This window comes from Pyxicephalus adspersus, chromosome 11 (genome assembly GCF_032062135.1).
Source record: "Pyxicephalus adspersus chromosome 11, UCB_Pads_2.0, whole genome shotgun sequence".
NCBI classification, from domain to species: Eukaryota; Metazoa; Chordata; class Amphibia; order Anura; family Pyxicephalidae; genus Pyxicephalus; species Pyxicephalus adspersus.
In genome coordinates, this window is record NC_092868.1 from 41317964 (window position 1) to 41339178 (window position 21215).

Here is a 21215-nt window from a genome sequence, read left to right on the forward strand (position 1 = left end):
TCTGCCCTCTCATTTACCCCCCATATTCAGAACATTTCCAGGTCTCGTCACTTTCACCTACGCAACATCCCCAAAATCCGCCCCTACCTGTCCCCTGAGACCACCAAACTCCTCATACACGTTATTATCATCTCTTGTCTGGACTACTGTAACCTCCTCCTCTCTGGTATTGCACTAACCCGACTCTCTCCTCTACAATCTTTTATAAATGCTGCAGCCAGACTCATCCATCCTTCCCACCTCTTATTTTCTGTTGCATCTCTTCATTGGCTTCCATTTAACTGTAGAATCAATCTCAGGCTCCTATGCTTTGCCTTCAAATCGCTCCACAGTTCTTGTCCCACTTACCTTTGTGACCTGGTAAAAATACTCCCCCAGCCAATCTCTTAACTTCTCCAATCACCTATTACTGACTTCCTCACTCATAACCTCATCACACGCAGGGCTCCAAGACTTCTCTAGAGCTGCCCCAACTCTCTGGAATGGTCTTCCTCATCCTATTCAGGTTGCTCCTACTTTCTGCTCATTTAAAAGAGAACTCAAAACCCATCTTCTCATACTCACCTACTGTCTTCTTCTGTTTCCTAAAACCCTCACTACTTCCCACTACATCTCCCCTCCTATTGTGTGTTACTTCCACCGTCTCCTAGATTGTAAGCTCTTTGGGGCAGGGTCTTCTTATTCTCCTCTGCCACTGCCCTTTGCAACCCCTATTTAATGTACAGTTATTACAGGTACAATTCTGGGCCTGATCTGGAAAAAGTATTTTGTCTGTGATGTATATAGGACCCATAGTTCTACACTTAAAAATTAGAAAAAGGCAGGATTTGTATTGCAGAAAGAACAGACGATGTCACATCTGCATTAAAACATACTTACCTGCCTGATCACTATTTTCTGCCAGGTATCCCATCATCACGGGAGTTTCATCATTTTCGGCCAGGCCAATGTTTGAAGATCCAACACCTGGAAGAGGACCTCATGGTGATGAGGACAGGTGAGTGCAATTTAAAAAATTGCGATCTAAAAGGTACGTTTTTTTTTATTGCAGAAACCAGTTCATGGGCCTGCCTGGTTACAATTTTTTTTTAAATCTGTAAGGATTAGTTCAGCTCTAAGATGCATCTTTACATTCACCGACACAAATCAACTTCATTAGGATGAAGGTCATAGTATATCATTGCACAGATCTTAAAGAACTATTCCATAAAATGCTAAAAAAAACCCATTAAAATAGGTAGGCTTAACGCTAAACCGTGTAGTGGGTTTTGGTGGCATTATTCACAAATGGCACCCCAAAACATTGTATAGAAGAAAATGATGCACAACAATGGGCCACAAAATACCAATAACAAACAAAACAATCAATACTGTGAGTTGTAGTGTGTTGGGTTTAGGTAAAAGGGTTTTTCACCCGTTGTAATGTTTGTCTGCCCATTTGTAATGAATGGGCCACTGTAATGCAACGCAGTTTAATGTACTGCAACAGAATGCTTTACTGTGTAATAGACGCACATATTTTAATGTATTTTTTAGTGTGTTTGCCATGCATTACCATTGTAGCCCCTGTAAGGCAGCAGATGTGTTTATGTCCTTTTAAAAACTTTAAGGTTAATGCTGTTAGCAATGTTCTTATATTGTATGAAGACACTGTGCCTACACCACCGCTAGATGGCAGCATGGAGAGGGAACAAAAAAAAGGAGGAACCTGTTGCATGGAGAGGGGACTGGGGGACCGTTTTGTAGGGGGACAGGAAGTTTCTCAGGGAGAAAAGAGAGAGGGGAGAGACTCTCCAGTGGAGAACTAGCCCAGCCTGAATTCATTGTTTAAGCGAGCAGCAGGAGGGAAGCTATTGATTCAGGTGGCAGAAGCAATGGGACTAGTGCATCTGCTGTGAGACTGAGAAACCCTTCAAAGTGGAACAGGTGGCTGTGGCCCTTCAGGTAAATACTGCTTGTTGTATGAAGAACCTTTTTCCAACTGCTAACAGCAGTCTTCTGTGTTCATCAAATTTCTGCTGGCCTATAGGAACTGGAGTGTCGGATATAACCTATTCCTGCCTTGGAACTCAATCCTGTTAGCTGTTTGCCTGCTGGTGGCTTTGATTCTTTTTTTTCCTCTTTGCCCTAATCCTTACATTGACTCATTGCATTGTTGGGAAGTCCCTGTTGGAAATGAGAGGAATCGCTATATGTTCATGTCAGAACTGGATTTATTTTCCCTACCCTTGCTCTTTCCAAGGAGAACTATTTGACTCATGAGTGCTCCATTCAAGTTTTTTTATTCTTTATTATATGTTTTTCACCTCTTAAATAAACCCCTTTTTTGTTTGAACTCATTTCATTGGTGTATTGAGCCAGACCAGAGTAAGTGGCATAGTCAGGAGAACTGGAAATATTCAGCCCCTCCTGGGGGAGGAAGTGCTACACCATTATTTGTTTATATTGAAAGATGTGTTTTTACAATACAAATGCAATAAAGAAGCAGTGTGAATGACTGAAATGCACCTAGTATTAGCCTTTTGCAGACATGTATAACAAAACTTAAAATAAAGAAGCAACCAAGAAACCAGTCAGGTGTGCTGTAGTGCAAGGAGTATACCAGCAGCATTCCATATAGCAACAAGCAGGCTGGAGGCCAATGTAAAATACACCAACATCATACAGCAGTGGTCGCCAACCGGTGGTCCACAAGAAAATTTTGATGGTCCATAGACCTTCACTTGATGCTGCCGCAGACCATGTCCCCTGTACGGATTGCAGGCTTAGGGAAGAATCCCCCCTCTATTTGTACTGATGACCTTTGTTGAAGGAATTCTAAAATATAGAATTATACTCCAGCACAAGAGGCATAGGGAAATCATCCTATGGGGAGACACCTGTCCAGGGTGGAAATTTTCCTCTAACTCACTGTTGTGTCTCTGAGAAGGAAATAAAAAAGTACACAACAAAAAAATAAGCATGATAGGGTTTTAACCCTTTAATAAAAAGTTTTGTCTATGAATACACAATAAATATACAAGGTCGTCCTCTCCTTTATCCCACGTGTGAACAAAGCGATGATGGAGAAAAGAGAAAGTATAGGTAGGGCCCTTTACACACATCAATTTATTGTCGCTCAGGAGGTCGTTCTTGCTTTGGGTGAAAATCTGACATAGTGTATAGTGGTTCACCGACATCATTTACCAATCAACGGTGATGGACCGATAAACGACTTTTTGGGAATATCTGCTGTTCACTTCTATGGAGGAGAGCACAGCTGGGTGCTGCACTCCCGTTCTTCCCCTCTCCATAGAACAGGACAGCGCTGTGTGTTCAGTGCTTATTCATTCATCTGCCATGGGAAATGATGATGATGAAAAATGATTTATAGTTTTCTGTTATATGAACCTGTTGCTTTGCAATGCATAGACAAGTCCCCTAGGTGTCTATACAAAGGAGTATAGACACTTGGGGCTGATAAATTTTTAACCCTGTGACAAAATATGCTAGGGGAACTCTGAAACCCCACACTTGGCATATGCAAAACTGTGCAATGTAATGACTCAACAGGTCAGTGCTGGAGGGGTGAGGGCAATAAAACAACCTTGTTGATTTGCCCCATTTGCCAAAGCACAGATTTTTTTTAAAGTCTACTCAAGCAGGGCAAAGCAAAAATGTCTCCAGTTACATATATATATATATTTTGCATTCCACCTCTTTGACAGGTGAATCTGTTGCTTTGCCATGAATGGGGTCTTAAATATCTAATTCTATTGCTGAATGGTGGCAGAAACTCCCAGCACTGTTCACTGGACAATGTCGATATTTACTCAGCATGGCACCACCCAATCTGCAATGAGATAGTACATTGCAATATTCTTGTCTAGACATGGACTGAAAAGCACAGTTTGTCTTTGACAAATCTGTTTTTAATTAATTATAAAAGTTTGTATTTTTTATTTTGAATAGGGCTTATGGCTTCAGTTGCAGTGTTTCATCCTTTGGTAATGCGGCCTGTTCTTGTAGGTAAGTAGTCACTTGGTGGTGTCCCAGCAGGGCTGCCCTCTGCATTGCATTGAGGCCCAGACTGTCTTTTGTGTGTATAGAGGCTCCATTCTGAATAAGCAACTGGATGACATCGAGGTGTCCGGCACCTGCTGCTCGGTGTAGGGCTGTTCGGCCATGTTTGTCTGGTGTGTCCACCTCAACTTTCTTCTCCAACAGCAGCCGGACCACCTGTGTGAGCAGAAGTTGAAACATTGGTCAGGCCAATATATTCGCCAGGTTAGGAAAAGGTGTGCGAGGAAATAAGGAAAGTTTGTGACCGCTCACAGGAAGTTTGTGTTTCTGCAGACTATAGGTCAAGCCAATATCACATTTTCTAGCTTTAGATTGGTTGTTTGCAAGGTTGGATGGTTTTTGGATTGGTGAAGGTTTAGAAATGTTTTTGTGTTCTGCTATTCAGGGTAGTAAGTGATCCAGGTTTGTTAATGATCTATCCCCCACTTTCTGACACTTTCTGCAAGCAAAGCTAGAAGAGATAGTATACTTTTTTTGATATTATGCATAACAACTTGCCAAGGGCTCTGACCATTCACCACCAAGTTTTGGCTTAAGATACACTTTAGGATAGTGATTCTCAACCAGGGTTCTGTGGAAGCAGTATTTCTTGACCTATTTATTATGAAGAATCCCTTGAGATAACATTTAGGTCTTCAGAGAACCCCTACTATACGTTTTATAACCACAGCTCTCAGTGCATTAGCCTGGTGGTCAGGAGGAAGAATGCTGCTTACATTGCTGACTGGTTACAAGGCTGCCAACCTTACAGATAGCCAAAAAGATCATTGGTGTATGTTAACCTAAACCTGGGTCACCAACTGCTCATTTAACCCCTAGCAAGTCCTGGAGAAACCCTGGGGTTTCAGGGAACAATAGTTGGTAAACACTGCTCAAGAAGTTTCAAGGGGTTCCTTGAGATTTGGCTGATTGACCTCCCATGTGATGGTGACCTCATAGTTTTTGACCAATACCACTCAGTATAGTCAGTCACACCAAAGCTCTTTTTAACTACTTGGTAGAAAGGGTCCTTTCCAATGACTACCAATGTAAAGTGTATTTTGACTCCTGAAGATTTGGTTAGGGTTCCCCAAGACCTTCAACAAATCAATGGTTTCTTCAGGGGTAAAATAGGTGAGAAAGGTTGCTTTTAAAGTGGAACTAAACAAAAATTTAAACCTTCTTTCCTCTGTTCTGTCTTTTTCTTGTTTTCTTGCTACGTCACCTGATCTTGTACTGCACAGGTGCAAGATCGGATGATGTAGCTGCTGTGAAGGGGGAAAAAAGAGAGCCTATCTCACCGCACATGCGTGAGATCGACATCTCTTTCCCTTTGGTGGAAAAAATGCCCCTTCTGAGCATGCCATAGATTGGGCATGCGCAGAAGGAGCAGCCTGACCCTTTGGGATGCATGATGTAGATATACCAGAAGGCTTTGCGCTCCCATTAGGTCTTGATTGCCACAGCACTTAAACCCCTCCCCCCCCCTAAATTTTTTTTTTTACTTCATTTAGAAGGGTTATCTAAACGATATAAAGTAAAAATGTTGAGTTTAGGTATGCTTTAAAGGAAAAGCATTATGTCACTCAAAACTGTATAAGTGGAAAAAATTGGACGCTAAAAACACCATTTGGAAATGGGGGAAAATCGGGGTACATGCAAGTTTTGTATCCTATCGTACACCTTTAGTGGAAACACTTATCTATAATTTGTGACCACTGTTACACATTTTTTTTGCTTCGTTCAGAGTTTTCACACTGATTTCCATCTTTAACTTATTTGGTCACGCACAATGATAGCCAGTTCTGAACAATATGCATTGCTTGGAGTTTCATTATGGCCAATGATACTAGGACCGTTCCTATACCCAGATGGCATTTCTAAGTGACTGTCAATGCTGTATATCTGATGACTCTAAAATTTCAAGTATTTGTATAGGAATGAATGACCCAAATTTACCTACAATGCTCTCACTTTCCTTTCAGATCATGTTCACACAATATGTATTAGACTTGTAAACTTCTTGCAGGGAGTGGGGATCAACAAAGTGCTATAGGTCACTTCCCCAAGTACTCTTACACAGTGTATGGTAGAGACATCAATGGAGATTAACAGAGGTTTGGGAATGGGCAGTTATTTAGTCCATCAAGGACAAACTCAAGCCGAACTGTCAATACCACTTGGGATTTCTGTGCAGCCAGTAACTAAAGGAGGTTAGGGGCACACTGAGCTTCTGGAAGGGTAACAAGACATTTTTCTGTACCAGCAGCATTAAAGAAGTATGTAATGTTGCAGATGTACTGCATATTTTTTTTGTCCAGGAACACATTTTCAAAGTAACTCTAAATCTAAGTATTGACAGATTCAGTATAAAATGTTAAAATGATCGAGTCATTTCATTTCTTTCTATGTTTCCATTGTCACACTAAGTGAAAATATTTCCAGGAGGAAGAGGCACAGCAATAAAAGCTGACATCATTTCTACCCTCCCAGAGTGCCAGCCTCTGTCTTTACATTTGTATTTATTCTGCTTTGTCCAGATCAAAGACATCTTTACAAGAGGCCAGTGTCTGCCAGGACTAATTACCTGCCTTTCTTTCCTTGTGTACTGTAATTAAGTACATCTTGTTCTTTGTTTGGGGAAATTCAGTTGTCTTAGTTACAGAGAGCTCCTTGACATAATCTGTCTTGCTCTGTTGTTGAGTTTACTCACCTCCAAGCTGCCATTATTGGCTGCCATGGCCAGTGCAGTCCGGCCCAGCTGATCTTGAACATTTATATCAGTCCCCTTTTCCAAGAGATAGTCCAAAGCTGCTAGTTTTCCAGTCTCTGCAGCAATGTGTAGTGGGGTCAGATTCCCAGCAGCCTCCAGTCCTAGAGGAACCCCATAGGCTCCGAGCAGCTCCATGATATGGATGTGATTACTCACTGTGGCCCAGTGTAAAGGACTCCATTGGTTTTTATCACCCATGCATGGGTCTAGGTTGTGTTTCAATAGTAGCTGGGTGATTAGTGTGTGCCCATTGGCAGCAGCTAAGTGTAAAGCTGTGAGGCCCCCCTTTGTGGTCGCTGTGGCATTGGCTCCTCGCTTAAGAAGAACTTCAATAAGGCCGGTATGACCACTCCATGTGGCATGGTGGAGAGGGGTGCAACCTGAGGCATCTTGGGTATTCAGAGATGCTCCCCGTTGAATCAGCAGTTTTGCTGTGGCCAAGTGACCATTTGAGGCAGCACAGTGTAGAGGGGTCCAGCCAAGTTCATCCCTTAGGAAGGAATAAATAGAAATTAGAAATATCAAATTAATTTGACATCACAAACGGTAAAGTGGAAATAAGCTACGTAGAGGAAAATTTGTTACATGGTGACCACAGAATAAGCTCTGTCCACATGTTGATGGATATATGGGGAGTTTACAATCCCTGGTCATGATATAAAAATATATAATTATATTAAAATAACATTTTTGTTTTGTTGATTGCAAAGTTTACAGATACATTGAGCTTTGTCTTGTACATTTTTACATTTTTAAGTCTATGTTTCATTTCCATTTCAGTATATAATTAGCCATTTCAAAATGGAACTATTTGTATTGGAGTTAAAAAAAAAAAAGTTTAAATGTGGAAAACATTTTTTTTATCTGTACCTAAGTTTCTTAAAGTGATCCTACTATACAGGCAATTGTTGCATTTCCTGATATAAGGTGACAACTCTCTGTCCCTTTTCTTCCAGTGGTGTGTGTGTTTTGTCTGCCCAGCCTGTGCTTTTCATAGGGAATAAAAGTGTCCATATATAACACACATTAAGCAGGCATGGTACATCATTGTCATTGCAGCTATTACTAGAATGTATTCATGTGTGCAGAATATGGCTTCATTGAGGCTTTGGGTGAGCAGCAATATTAAGATATATTAAAGAAAAAAAGTAGAAATAAACTATCTTAATAAAAAGACATTTGTTACAATACAAAGTCAATAAGCAAACATTTCAGTTGGGATTTTCATGTACTTTAAATAACTCATACATCTTGGTGAAATGGTCCCATTAGCTGACAAAGCAGAAAATTCCTGTACTTTCATATTAATCACTTTCTAAACATTGGCAAATAATTGTTTTGCTCCATGTGATAGGGCCTATAGAATGACATGAAAGGCTTCATTTTACAGCATTCAATCCATCAGTTTGTTCTGCACTAACAAATGTTCTGTATTTCTCTTCTGTTGACCAGCCAGGGACCTGCAGCCAAGAAACTTCAGCAAATAAACTGCAACACGTGCAAAGTCTCGGCGTGTTCAATGCACATCAATGCTAGTAAAGGCTTAACTTCATAAATAGATAATAAATCTCAACAAAACCTCACAGCTTTCAGCTGATTTTATGTGTATAGTGGAATCATACTATACAGAGTTGGACAGAACACGTACTTTATGTCGGTGCAAAATTATTGGAAAATTCTTTGAATAAAAACTCTATCTATATATAAATTTGTGCACCATGCGTGTTTTTTTTACATTAGGAAGGCTGCTTTGAAAATTACCCAGTTAATGCCAGAAAAAAGACTTTTTCATGGTAGGATCACCAGGTATTATTTGAATAAAAGCTGCTTGTTTATTAATATGAAAACTGATGTTTGAAATGCCATTACTATGTTAAAGTTTATGAAAAAAGTTAATTTAATGGTTCATGTGGAGGTTTGCATAGGAATACACTGTTGTGCATTTTTTTGGCTCCTTCCTTATACCTCTCATTTTACAAACTCCTATGTACTAAGATTGGACTATGGTGGTTTCTATGTAATTTCATACCATAGACGTCAGTGGTGCTGTAATGCAGAGGACTCAAGCAGGAAGGATTTGCTAAAAAATACATCAGACTGTTGGATCTGTAATAAGGGGGTGGTTGTGTTTAGGTTAGGGAACTGCCCATAGTGTCCTGGTATGAGCAGGATACCAATTCAATAAATATATAGAACACATGGAAATTTTTGTAACAAACCTGTCATCAATTTTTTCTCCCTGTTGGAGCAGTTGTTTTACAAGACGAGTGTTCCCATTCCAGGCGGCCATATGAAGAGCTCTCCATTCTGCATTAGTGTGCCCTCCTTTATCTGGCAGGCTCATCTCTTCACTCAGCTGCAGACATCTCCTGGCCATCTCTGCTTGTGGAGTAAGTCTTCCTACCCTCTGCTGCATGCCTGCAAAATGAAAGGTGTCCATAGTTAGGCTGCATACACACGTGCAATAATTATCGTTGGAAATGAACGACTAACGACCGATCGATAATCGTTAACAAAAAAAGTGCATGACAACGCTGATGAATGAGGATTGTCGCTGGAAACGAACGAACGTTCTGGCGGATCTAATTAGGCGACGATCGTTCGCAATCTATTGTGTGTACAGTTGTTCAGTGATCATGGATGGTTCTGCAGTACACTTTCTCTGATACACGTCAATTCCTGTATCGTTCTATTTGAACAATTGTATCGTTACAGCATGAACATAATTGTGCGCCGTACGATCGTTCAAAATAATTGTGCATAATCGTTGATATTTTGCTAGTCGTTCATTTTCTAACGACAGTTATTGCATGTGTGTACCTAGCCTTGGAACTAAAGCTACATACACACTTACCAGAAATCCAGTGCTGTTTGGTGCACTTAGCAGTGTTCTCTCAAGCAGTGTCACCAGCCCTGCTGCACTTAATCATCTGTTAAAGAATGCCAGGTGTATAAAATCCAATAATTTGGATATATTTTACTCATGGAAAATGTTTGGACACAAAAAACGTGTGGCGTGTTTTTGGACCTCCAAATGATCATTTACCAATCGAAAAATTGTAATGGATGTGGATCTGCTTGAGTGTCCAAAAAGTTACAGACATGCTTAGGGCCACCATCAGAAATTTCTGGACCGTATACTAACTTAAATTCTTCGGCTCCCCTCCCCCAGATTTAAAATTTCCAGAATTGTTCTTTTGATCCGGGCCTGGACCCATTGGTTTTCCATACTGACTGAAAAAAAGCTAGAAAAGGAATTCAGATATCACTCCAGCATAACACTACCAAGCCTTTCTTTTTACAAATACTACTAATTACCTAGCTTCAGCTGAGTCTTAATAACAAAGAATTATAAATCTTGAAGCAATAAAGCACTTAGTGGTTATTAATGTGCACACAATAGCTTGTTTTATCACCTTATCAACAGGAGATAATTATCAGACAATAACATGGAATTAGACCATGTTCACACAGGGTGGCTCCCAGGGAGTTCTGCCTCCTACCTTAATTCTAGATGGACCTAGTGACAAGTACTTACCCAACTCTAACTTACCCCAGGGACCAGTGCCTATTGAATACATGAGAAGGTTCCAACCCTCTTGTGTCCTACCTTCACATCAGGAGCCTCACATCAAGAAGGCATTTTGGCATCTGTTGTTTAACCCTCAGGGTCACTGCATACAGTAATGGAAATATTTTTTTGTAATAGATTCCAGTATTAAAAAATGGTTTAGTTTAGCTGTCCATTCATTTTTAGGGTGGTGGGGAAATTAGGGAGCACAAATGCAGAAAAGTTGGTAAGCTAAGGCTACATACACACATGGAATAATTGAATTCCAACGACTTAGGACTGCACGATGAATGAACAAGTGCTGTACATACAGCACCATACTGCTCTATAGAGATTGGAGGGGGGGAACAATGGAGTGGCACCCCACTGCGCTCTCTCCCCTTCACTTGCATTACGATCATTTGTCGTCCATCGTCTGTGGATTCATGTGGATGGTCATTGAGACGATGGATGACGAGCCCTGTACACATGCAAGAATCTCGTCTGATATCGGCCCCGAGCTGATTATCAGACGAGAACCATTGCATGTGTGTACGTAGCCTAAGGAGCTGTATTAGTGACCTCTATCAGCTTCATCTTATATGTCTGCCGCCTATGATTGTCTCTTAAAGCATGTCACTGCTGTAGCAGGTTTGGTCATGCATGGTCTCTAATTATCTCCTGTGCATTTTCTAACCATCTCTTGTAGCATGGCGGCTGTCTTTGACATTCTCTAGTAGTAAGTCTGCAGTCTCTGGCTGTCCCTTGTAGGTTGCCTGAAGTCTGAAATCATTTCTTGTAGTGTTCCCCAGTTTCTGCCCATCTCTTGTAACATGTCAACAGTCTCTAAAAATCTCTTATAGCATGTCTACAGTCTCTAATCCTTTTTCTTGCAGTGTTCTTGCAGTCTTTGACCATCTTTTGTTATATGTCTGCAGTCTCTGATCATCTCGTATATCCGTGTGCTTGCCTTCTCTTGTAAGCTCTGACAGCTTCTCAGTACAACTACAACAATTGTTTTATTTTCCTGATATAGTTTGTAAGACAATATAGCAATAGATCTGCAGTAAATTTAGTGGACATGCTGTATGGAACAACTACTTATACATTTATTCACATACTGGGCAACGCGATGGCCCAGAGGTTAGCACTTTGACCTTCAGCACTAGGTCTCAGGTTTGAGTTTCGGCCAGGGTACTATCTGCATGGAGTTTGCAGGTTCTCCCCGTGTTTGCGTGGGTTTCCTCCCACATTCCAAAATTATGCAGTTAGGTTATTGGTTTCTCCCCAAAATTGACTTTAGACTGTGTTAATTACATATGACTGTGGTAGGGACATTAGATTGTGAGCCCCTTTGAGGGACTATGTACACTGTACAGCACTGTGTAATATGACGGCGCTATATAAATACTGTGTAATAATTATACTTCCCTCAGGGTGACAACATTCACTCATTTTACTATATGTAAAGTATAGGGGAGCAGCATTGACACCTCTCCCACTTCTCTGCTTCATAGTTTATAATGATGAAGGACTTGTTGGGAGTCACTGCTGTTCACTCGGGACCTGAGCACAGCAGGGTGCCACTTACATGTTTTCCCCTTTCCATAGAGTACAGTACTCATTACTTCATCTATTGGTGAAAATTACCACAAGGGATTGATTCCAGCAACCATCATCTGATGTCCATTGGACACCTGTAAGTCTTTTAAGTTGAACTAAATCTGCACAACCCCCTTATCCATGTTCCAGCGTGTCACCATATTTCTTCATGCTGCTGCAGATTATCTTTAGTCAGGTTAAGCTGCGTACACACTTCCAATTTTTGTCGTTCAAAATGAACGACGAACGATCGATTGGGCAAAAATCGTTCGTAAAAAAAGTAACCAACGACGCCGACGAACGAGGAAAGTCGTTGGAAACGAACGACCGGACCGGCGGATCGGATTGGACGACGATCGTTGACCATCGTTCGTGTGTACGATCGTTCGTTGATCGTCCATGGTCTGAGCATGCGTGACGAACGAACGTTCGTTCACTTCCTGTCGTGCACGTCATTCCCTGTATCGCTCAAACGATCGTATCTATTGTGTGTACAATATCTACGAACGATCGTGTCGTTATCTGTATGTGCAGGATCGGTGCTATACGATCGTTCGTAGATATCGTGCAGGATCGTTCGTCGTTCGTTTAACAACGATAATAATTGGAAGTGTGTACGTAGCTTTAACTGGCTTTCAGTCATCCCGGCAAACTCAAAGGAAGCTGGGTTTCCTGGTTTCTTAGCGCATGCATAGCTCAGCTTTGATGCCAGAAATCTGGAACGATCAGGCAGGTAAGACACATTATTGCTGAAAGGGCATTGCCTGTTCCTATCTGCAGTAATGACCGTCTTGATCATGCAAACCTAAAAGTGGAACTTTTCTCTGCATCTTGCCTTCTCTTGTAGCATCTGATAGCTCTTTGGTACAACTACAATTTTTTTATTTTCCTGATTTAATCTGTAAGACACTATAGCAATAGATCATCTGCAGTAAATGAAGTGGACATGCCATATGGAAGAACTACTTAAACAAGTGTTAACATACTTCCCTTAGGGTGACAATACTCACTTTACTACATGTAAAACGAGAATAGTTGAGCAAACAAAGAATAGGAATAAATGTAAAACAATATAACACTTAAATGTTGATGAAGAATGCTGTAATTTATTAATTATATTACAATTACATTTAATAATTTTTTAAATCCAAAGTCTAGTCTAATAAAAATGTCTTATGACAATTATTAAAGCGTGAGTATGATCAGAGTTTAGATCAGCTTTTCTCAACCGTTTGACAAGGGGGAACCCTTAAAATAACTTTGAGGTCTTCCATAATTACTATATCCTCTGATCACTGTATATTAGTGTGGTGGTCAGTGAGAAGAATGTCCCTAAAATGGGATTGAACTGACCTGAAAGGCACAAATTGCTTATTTCTCAAGTAACCCTCAGCAACCAAAGGAGGACCCCGGGTTCAGAAACACTGGTTTAAACTTTATGATCCCTCAGGGAAAGGATGTCTTGTGTCTGGTCTATGTGCTTCATACATTTTGTTAACATAATAAATACAAATGAAATATGTAAAAATAAAAATTTATCCAAAATTACATAAAATATGCACCACTGATGATTCTTCTCCTTGGATGTGGTGGGTGTATTAGATTCCTTTTTCAGACCTTTTCCACTGCAGGTTAAACTAGTGACTCTCCCAGCATCACATTTCTTTACCAGGGTGACAACACCCTCTCATTGTATTGCATCAAAGCAGCATTGTCGCCCTAAGATAGGAAGTGTTTTAGAACTACAGAAAGGTGTTCTCCTCATTTCCATAACCTAGTGGCTTCCTCAGGACACATATGTTCCACATTGTTTACCTATCTGGGCTTTTTATTTCCATTGATTAGATTCCTCTTTAACTGGATGGGCTTCCAAGAACTCTTCAATCCTGGATACACTTCTACTTGGAGGATTTCTGACCCTCAAGGCATTTAAAATTTGGTTATTCAGCCCAGCAGCCCTGCTGTCTCTGGACCCCCAGCTTTGCTACATCTGTCATGTGTCATCTTAAAACTACAGGTTCAACTTTGTTATCCTACCTTTATTGTTATACATGGATGTATGACTTCTGCCAATCACTCCTGAGGAAGCAGCTAAAATTGCTGCGGAACGCGTCAAATGAACACCCCCGCACTGTACAATAAATTTGTGGGGGATTTTCCCTTTGGAGGGGTGATCTATTGTTTCAAAAGTTATTGATAATATCAAGATTTATTAACCATAGATATATTGATACTGATTTGTTTTTTAAATAAAATGTTCTTATATGATTTTATACCTAAGTAAACCATTGAAAGTCCCATTTTTCTGAACCTCTCTGTTCTTGTTATTCTAAAATAATCTCTGTATAGCATGCTATAGTTAAGAAAGGTAACTACTTGAGATAACACTGCACAGTGCAAAAATACCGCTTAAACAGCCCACAAGTATTCTATTTGCACTTAATAAATAGATATAACAAAATGCTTTGAAAAGAAAAGACCAAAAGCAAGCAAATAGGAGAAGATCATTGTTAGGATTTACAAGTTTAATTAAGCTCTTTGCTATATATATCCTCACCTGGTAAACGTTTTCTTCCGATCGATGCAGTGAGGATCTAGTGTGGCTTCGGTGCACCAAAATCCTGAGACTGGTGCAATCGAGGAGCCAGGGCTTGGTTGCCCCAAAGATGTTGGGTTGGGTATAAATACCAATCTGCTGCTTTAGACTTCTAGCTGGTAATAGCAGGTTGATGCAGTGAAATTGAGAGGGAGATTAAACAAAAGAGATCTTGTGCAATTTGTGCCTGGATATTCCGGCAAGTGTGAACATGTTCCCCTACAGAGCTTCCCTCTGTTAAAGGGTAATCTGTTAATGATTCCAATCAACTTTACAAAGGACAAGGGACAGGGGGGAGGGACACAGGAGGAGGAGGGATGTATTAGAAAAAGGAACAAGAGAACAATGTTTGTAGGACATACCAGAGCTGTGTGTTGCGGCACAAATGACCCGGTGTTTATTACTTGCTGCGATGCTCTAAAATAGATTATTGTTTTCATAACGTGGTTTACCGTGTAAATATTGCATGCTGCAGGGCAATCCCCTGTGTCCTGATTCTCAATTTTCCTTTTCCAGTGACTTTGAAAATACTGAAGATAAAAGATCAAAATTACAAATAGATGATTTGCATTTTTTTAAAGCTTTACCATTGGACGTATTCATATTTGTTGGGTATACTTTAAAGCATAACCTTTGTGGAAATAGAAAGTCCACTTTACTAGCTGCCCCATCTCCCTAATACCAACTGCTTGAACAGGCACACCATATGTTTAAAGAAAAAAAAATCGCAGTGGACCCAGTGTCTGCTGCTTTCAAGAGCAGGGGACCATGTCTTACCATTTCCTTCCAGGACAGATGCCTATTATCTCACGAGAACTCATAAACTCTTTCAAGAAGCTAATTAGGTGTCCCTGAATAAGGGTTCTGTGGAATCCCAGGGTACCTCCAGGGCTTGCTAGGGGTTCCTTGAGAAATGAGCAATTTGTGCAGGTGCAGGTTAATTATTACTGACTCCATTGATGTTTTTGGCTATTTGTAAGCCAATGTATACACGTGCAATAATTATCGCTGGAAAGGATCTTTCACAATTATTTTCCAAAGACTAACGACTGCACGATACATGAATATGAAAGATGTACATACAGCACTGTTCTGCTTTATAAGGGGGAGGGGGCAGGGCGAGGGTGCAGAATCCAATGACTACCGATGAAATACTGTAAATTTGTTTTGGTAATAATCTGTATTGCCACCAGTTTATAGACCAGTATGATTGAGTGGAATCAGGTGGCCGATTGTAACCAAGTAGCCTGAAATGTAAATTGGGAGTGTTTGCAATTGACTGAGGGTTACTGAGTGTATGGGCAGCCTAAGTACTCATCTACATCAGCGGTCGCCAACCGGTGGTCCATGAGAAAATTTTAGTGGTCTGCAGAAAAGCAGAAAAATTACCTGTCCGGTGCGCCCCCCCTGCACTACTGTCCCCCCGAAATTTAGCAAGCAGGTCTGAGCCTGCAATGGGAGAGTGGGCGGTTCTGGCATCATCACGTCACTCTGGGGGAAGGTTCTTCATCCATGCACATGCGCAGGATTTCAAATTGAATGTTGTGGTCTGTGAGTTCCGAAAGGTTGGCAGTCACTGATCTACATGATTGTTTTTTAACCACCATGCTTAATTTCATCTGGCCTAGCAGCAAGAATTTTCTCAACCCTAAAGGTGCGTACACACTTCCAATTTTTATCGTTCAAAACGAACGACGATCGATTGGGCAAAAATCGTTCGTAAAAAAAGTAACCAACGACGCCGACGAACGAGGAAAGTCGTTGGAAACGAACGACCGGACCGGCGGATTGGATTGGAGATCGTTGAACATCGTTCGTGTGTACGGTCGTTCGTTGATCGTCCATGATCTGAGCGTGCGTAATGAACGAACGTTCGTTCACTTTCCTGTCGTGCACATAGTTCCTCTATCGCTCAAACGATCGTATCTATTGTGTGTACAATATCTACGAACGATCGTGTCGTTATCTCTATGTGCAGGATCGGTGCTATACGATCGTTCGTCGTTCGTTTTCCAACGATAATAATTGGAAGTGTGTACGTAGCTTTACTCACTTCAGGAGCAACTGTTTACTCAACCATAGCTAAGATAAAGTGCTTATCACTAAAGGAACAAGAACATGCTCCCATCTATTTATTCATGGTATTTATCTTCTTAGGTCCCAAAAAAACATGCACTTAGGTTAATTGGCTTCCCCCCAAAACAAAAATTGACCGTAGACTACATTAATGACTCTGGTAGGGACATTAGATTGTTGGAAAAAATTCAGCCTGGCCCCAGGGTAAAAAGGCTGCCTGTCCTATATTTACATAATGATAATACAATACATGACATACATATGTGGTAAATGCACTGCAAAAAAAAAGTTTATGTTTACTACAAATAACTGCCTGAGATGAATTGTCTTGTTCATCCTGGGCAAAAATCTGACATCTGAGGTACCTTCAATAATCACTGCTGTGCATGCCGTGCTGAGCACATAGGTGCGACTCCCTCATCTCCCCCTCTGTTACAAAGAACAGCGCTGTGTGTACAGAGCTCATTCATCTGTCACTGGAAACAATTGTGAAAGATTTTTTCCAGCATCAATCCTCTGACGTCCATCTGACGTCTGTACCAGGCTTTATTCCATCACATTTATACTTGTTAAAAGTTTGTAATTCATTTTTATAAATCAGAGACTTGTGCCCATACAACTTTTTTTTGATACCAACAAAGAACAATTAGCAAGCTTTAATCTCTCTGCGGACTGGCGGTGGTTCCTTGTGTGCATTTCTCTGGCTTTTGTGGTTGTTTCCCCTGTTGTGTTGAATAAGTGTACTGTGATGTCTGCATGCAGCTAATCCCATTAAGTGTTGAACAAACACATGTCAGATTACTTCTAATGAATTTGTATCTAAGTAATAAGATGTTTCTTCAACAATACAACTTAAATGTATACATTGAATAAGTACATACTATGCCCTAAGGAGGTGAATAGTTGAGCATTGGCCAAGGTGTAAACATAGTGGGTTCATCTAGGGGGAGATAGGACGGACGTCCCACGCCGACCATACATCCCAGTTGGGATAACATTCCTTGTCCCTCCCTCATGGTCACATGGAATAGGATTTTAGTGGTATCCTTCAATGTAAATCCAAGATATAATTTATCAAAAATCTCTTTGTTAAAAAACCATTTATTTCACCCAATTCAAATCACTAAAAGCATTCCAGTACACAAACACTCGATAGCTGAGCTGTTATGTTTTAGGAGAGATCAATTTCACAATTTATGATGGATTGTTTTTGGGATATTCGTATAGTATATACGCCATAAAGACTTCTTTTTTATACATTCATTGAAGCAGTCTTACATTTACTGTTGCATTTTGCTTCACCAGTGTCTGCTTCTTCACTGTGCAGTAGGCAGATCCTATATGTTAGGTAGATCCTGTACATTAGGCGCATCCTGTGTGTTAAGCTGGGTACACACGTTCAATGGTTCTCGCCCGATATTCGGCTCGGGGCCGATATTGGACGAGAATCTGGCATGTGTATAGTGCCCGTCGTCCATCGTCCGAACGACTGTCCTGGTGGATCCACGGATGATGGACGACAAACAATCCTAATGCAAGGGAAAGGAGAGCGTGCAGCAGGGTGCCGGTCCATCGTTCTCCCCATCCCTTCTCCATACAGCAAAACGGTGCTGTATGTACACCACTTGTTCATGCATCGTGCAGTCCTAAGTTGTTGGAAAGGATCATGAAAGATCTTTTCCAATGACAATAATTGCACGTGTGTATGTAGCTTAAGGCTGACCTCTTATGGTAGATTTATTGCATGAAATAAGGTCAACAACAAAGCACAGCCTGCATATGTAGTGTGCAACTATGGCTACCTCACAAGTATACATTTCCAATAGTATAATTACAGACTGTGTACAAAAACACTTTTGTTCAAATAGTGGAAAACACCCATAGGATTAATAACATCCAGTAACTCACTTTGACCTTTATATATTGTGAGAATTAACCTCAAATGGCAGGCTGGCAATAAGATAACTCCAGACAAAAGGCCTCTTCAGGGCTCCTGCCCGTACATATTAGGTCCTGGCTGGAGGGCATCCAGCATTACCTAGCCCCTTTTAGCCTGACGGTCCCCAGCCTATACTTCATTGGATGTTAGTTTTGTCATTGAGGTTTGGTGTCATATGTAGGCATTATGCAAGGTAGTCTTCATCCAAATGCAACTTTCCTATGAATGCCCATTCCACCAAAATTAATTCAACCCATCAAGGCATTTTGATATTTGCGTAATTCCTACCGGGAGCAGGCAGGTTTAAATCAGGTCTGAGTGCTCATGAGAAAAGTACTGAGGCAAGGTGCTGAGATGATTCTAGGAAGAAATGTACAACACATTGCAGACCATTCCACCAGTGACAATTTGTCTGCAATGCATAGAGAAGCCCAAGGTGTCAGTGATAAAGTCTGAAAAAAAATCTAATAAAAAATATTGTATTTTATACAAAATATTGTATTTATAAAAATTTTATTTTAAAACTGACTTAGTATGGTAATGGAGGGGGAGGGTTAGGCAAGGAAAATATAAGCAGAATTAACTATAACTTTTTTGCATTGAAAATGTATTGTTATTGCTCAAAGTGTCCTAATATTATCTCCATCTGTGCCTATTGCTGGGGAGATTCAACCTATTCAAAAGTTTATTCCACTGACTTTGCAGAAATTTTCTCCTTACTCTTTGTTTTGTTGCTGTGATAGTAGGAGAAAGGAAATTTCCCAAATAGGACACAAATAGCAAAATGTCTTTGTCCAATCCAATTGACATTTTATGATATGATATTTTTATTTGCTTATCGAAAACCCCAAAGAAATACAGATATTCATATATATATATATATATATATATATATATATATATATATAGATATGTGTGTGTGTGTGTGTGTATATAAATAAATATCCACTCACAGTCAAAATAAATTAAATTGCAAACACACCATAGTTTTTTCATTGTTGGGTGGAGGATTATTTGATAGATAATACGCCAGTTTCTGAATCCAATTGGAATTTATTCATGCGGGGACCTCTAGGTTCTATCAAACAATCGCACTTTGTCTGTCTTGCTGCACAATTTATTAGCTTTAAACCCAGCTCAGACATTTTCTGGCTTGTCAATAATTCACTGTATTGTGATTGAGCAGCACGGAGCAGGAAAAGAATCACTGCTTTAAATAATACATCAGTTATTTAGTAACAGATACAGAACAATTCATAATGTAGCCTGGAATCAAATTCCATTACAACATAAAAAAACAGAACAAGTTATCCTGATGACCGAGCAGTGAAAGTACTGATTTAATTCCAGCACAATAAAACATTTTAACTCTGTATACCTTTTGTGTAACATTGGATTCTCCGGGCTTGTATATAAATTTTTGTGTTTCCTCTTGACATGCATTTTTGATGCAATTGGAAAAGTCCTGTGAAATCAACATTGGAAATGTTTTTTGGAGCAATGTTAAAATGGACCTAAAAACTAAATGCTCACTTCTCATTATTGTTAGGTTAAAGGGCTACAAACTATACCCCAAAAAAGTGTTAGAATGGCTTAGGCCCTTTTTCATCCTCTTCATTGCCATTAAGGTTGAAGGATCTAGTGTGGAAGATCCTGGGATTGCTTTATGTGTGAGCTCCTTTGGAGAACCTAAATGAACCTGTTTTTCCCTGCATGGTTTCCCTGCTTTGAAAGGTTTCCTAAAGTATATATAGTAACACGGTGACAAAAAGATCACCCATATTACAGGGGAAAGTCCGAGATGGACGGTATATGGGACCACAGTTTGTCAGGTTTCAGCACTGAGATGGAACCAGCAGAGATTTGTTCCTAGGGAAGCTTTAGCTTTCCTTGCTGTTTAACATTCTGTGGCTGGTTTCACTAGAAATCTGCAAGAGTAGGGTGGGGCAGATTCCTAATTACAGGTCCCACAAGCCTATATAGCATACCTGGTGCAAAGCAGCAGTGGCTGGGACCCAGTCCCTCTAGATTTCACCTGTGTATAGAGAAGCACTGGTTTTGAAGCAAGCCTGGAGAATTGGTTTATATTAGCCAAGAGGCTGTAGTTCTGATTTAAAGGACTTTTGCTTTGTTGAAACTGAAATATTATTTTGTTTTTGCCATTTATTTGGCTTAATAAATACAGGCAGGAGTCCTGAAGAGACCCTGTTGCCTGGAGTTATCTTATTGCCAGCCTGCCATTTGAGGTTAATCCTCACAATATTTACAGGTCAAAGTGAGCTAGTCAATGTAAGTAATCCTATGAGTGTTTTCCAATTTTTGAACAAAAGTGTTTTTGTACACGGTCTGTAATTATACTATTGGAAATGTATACTTGTGAGGTAGCCATAGATGCACATTACATACAATATGCAGGCTGTGCTTTGTTGTTGACCTTATTTCATGCAATAAGCCTACTAAGAGGTCAACCTAACCCACAGGTTCTGCCTAATGTACAGGATCTGCCTACTATGCAAGATCTGCTAACTGCACAGGATCTGCCAACCATGCAAGATCTGCCAACTGCACAGGATCTGCCTACCATGCAAGATCTGCCAACTGCACAGGATCTGCCTACCATGCAAGATCTGCCAACTGC

At 40.4% G+C, this 21215-nt stretch overlaps 1 protein-coding gene and 1 long non-coding RNA gene across 2 annotated transcripts; one reads left to right on the forward strand and one right to left on the reverse strand.

The window, feature by feature from the left end:
- The first annotated feature begins 1752 nt into the window (after positions 1-1752).
- Positions 1753-8522, forward strand: LOC140341357 (uncharacterized). Its single transcript, XR_011922858.1, has 3 exons — positions 1753-1944; positions 3952-4008; positions 8267-8522. It is a non-coding gene; the product is annotated as an uncharacterized lncRNA (long non-coding RNA).
- ANKRD65 (ankyrin repeat domain 65) lies at positions 2957-14862 on the reverse strand. Its single transcript, XM_072427033.1, has 4 exons — positions 14524-14862; positions 9034-9232; positions 6755-7304; positions 2957-4218 (listed from the first exon to the last, which is right to left on the reverse strand). Exons 2-4 carry the CDS (start codon positions 9228-9230, stop codon positions 3955-3957), a joined length of 1011 nt encoding a protein of 336 aa, XP_072283134.1. The 5' UTR covers positions 9231-9232; positions 14524-14862; the 3' UTR covers positions 2957-3954.
- Between the last annotated feature and the right edge of the window lie 6353 nt (positions 14863-21215).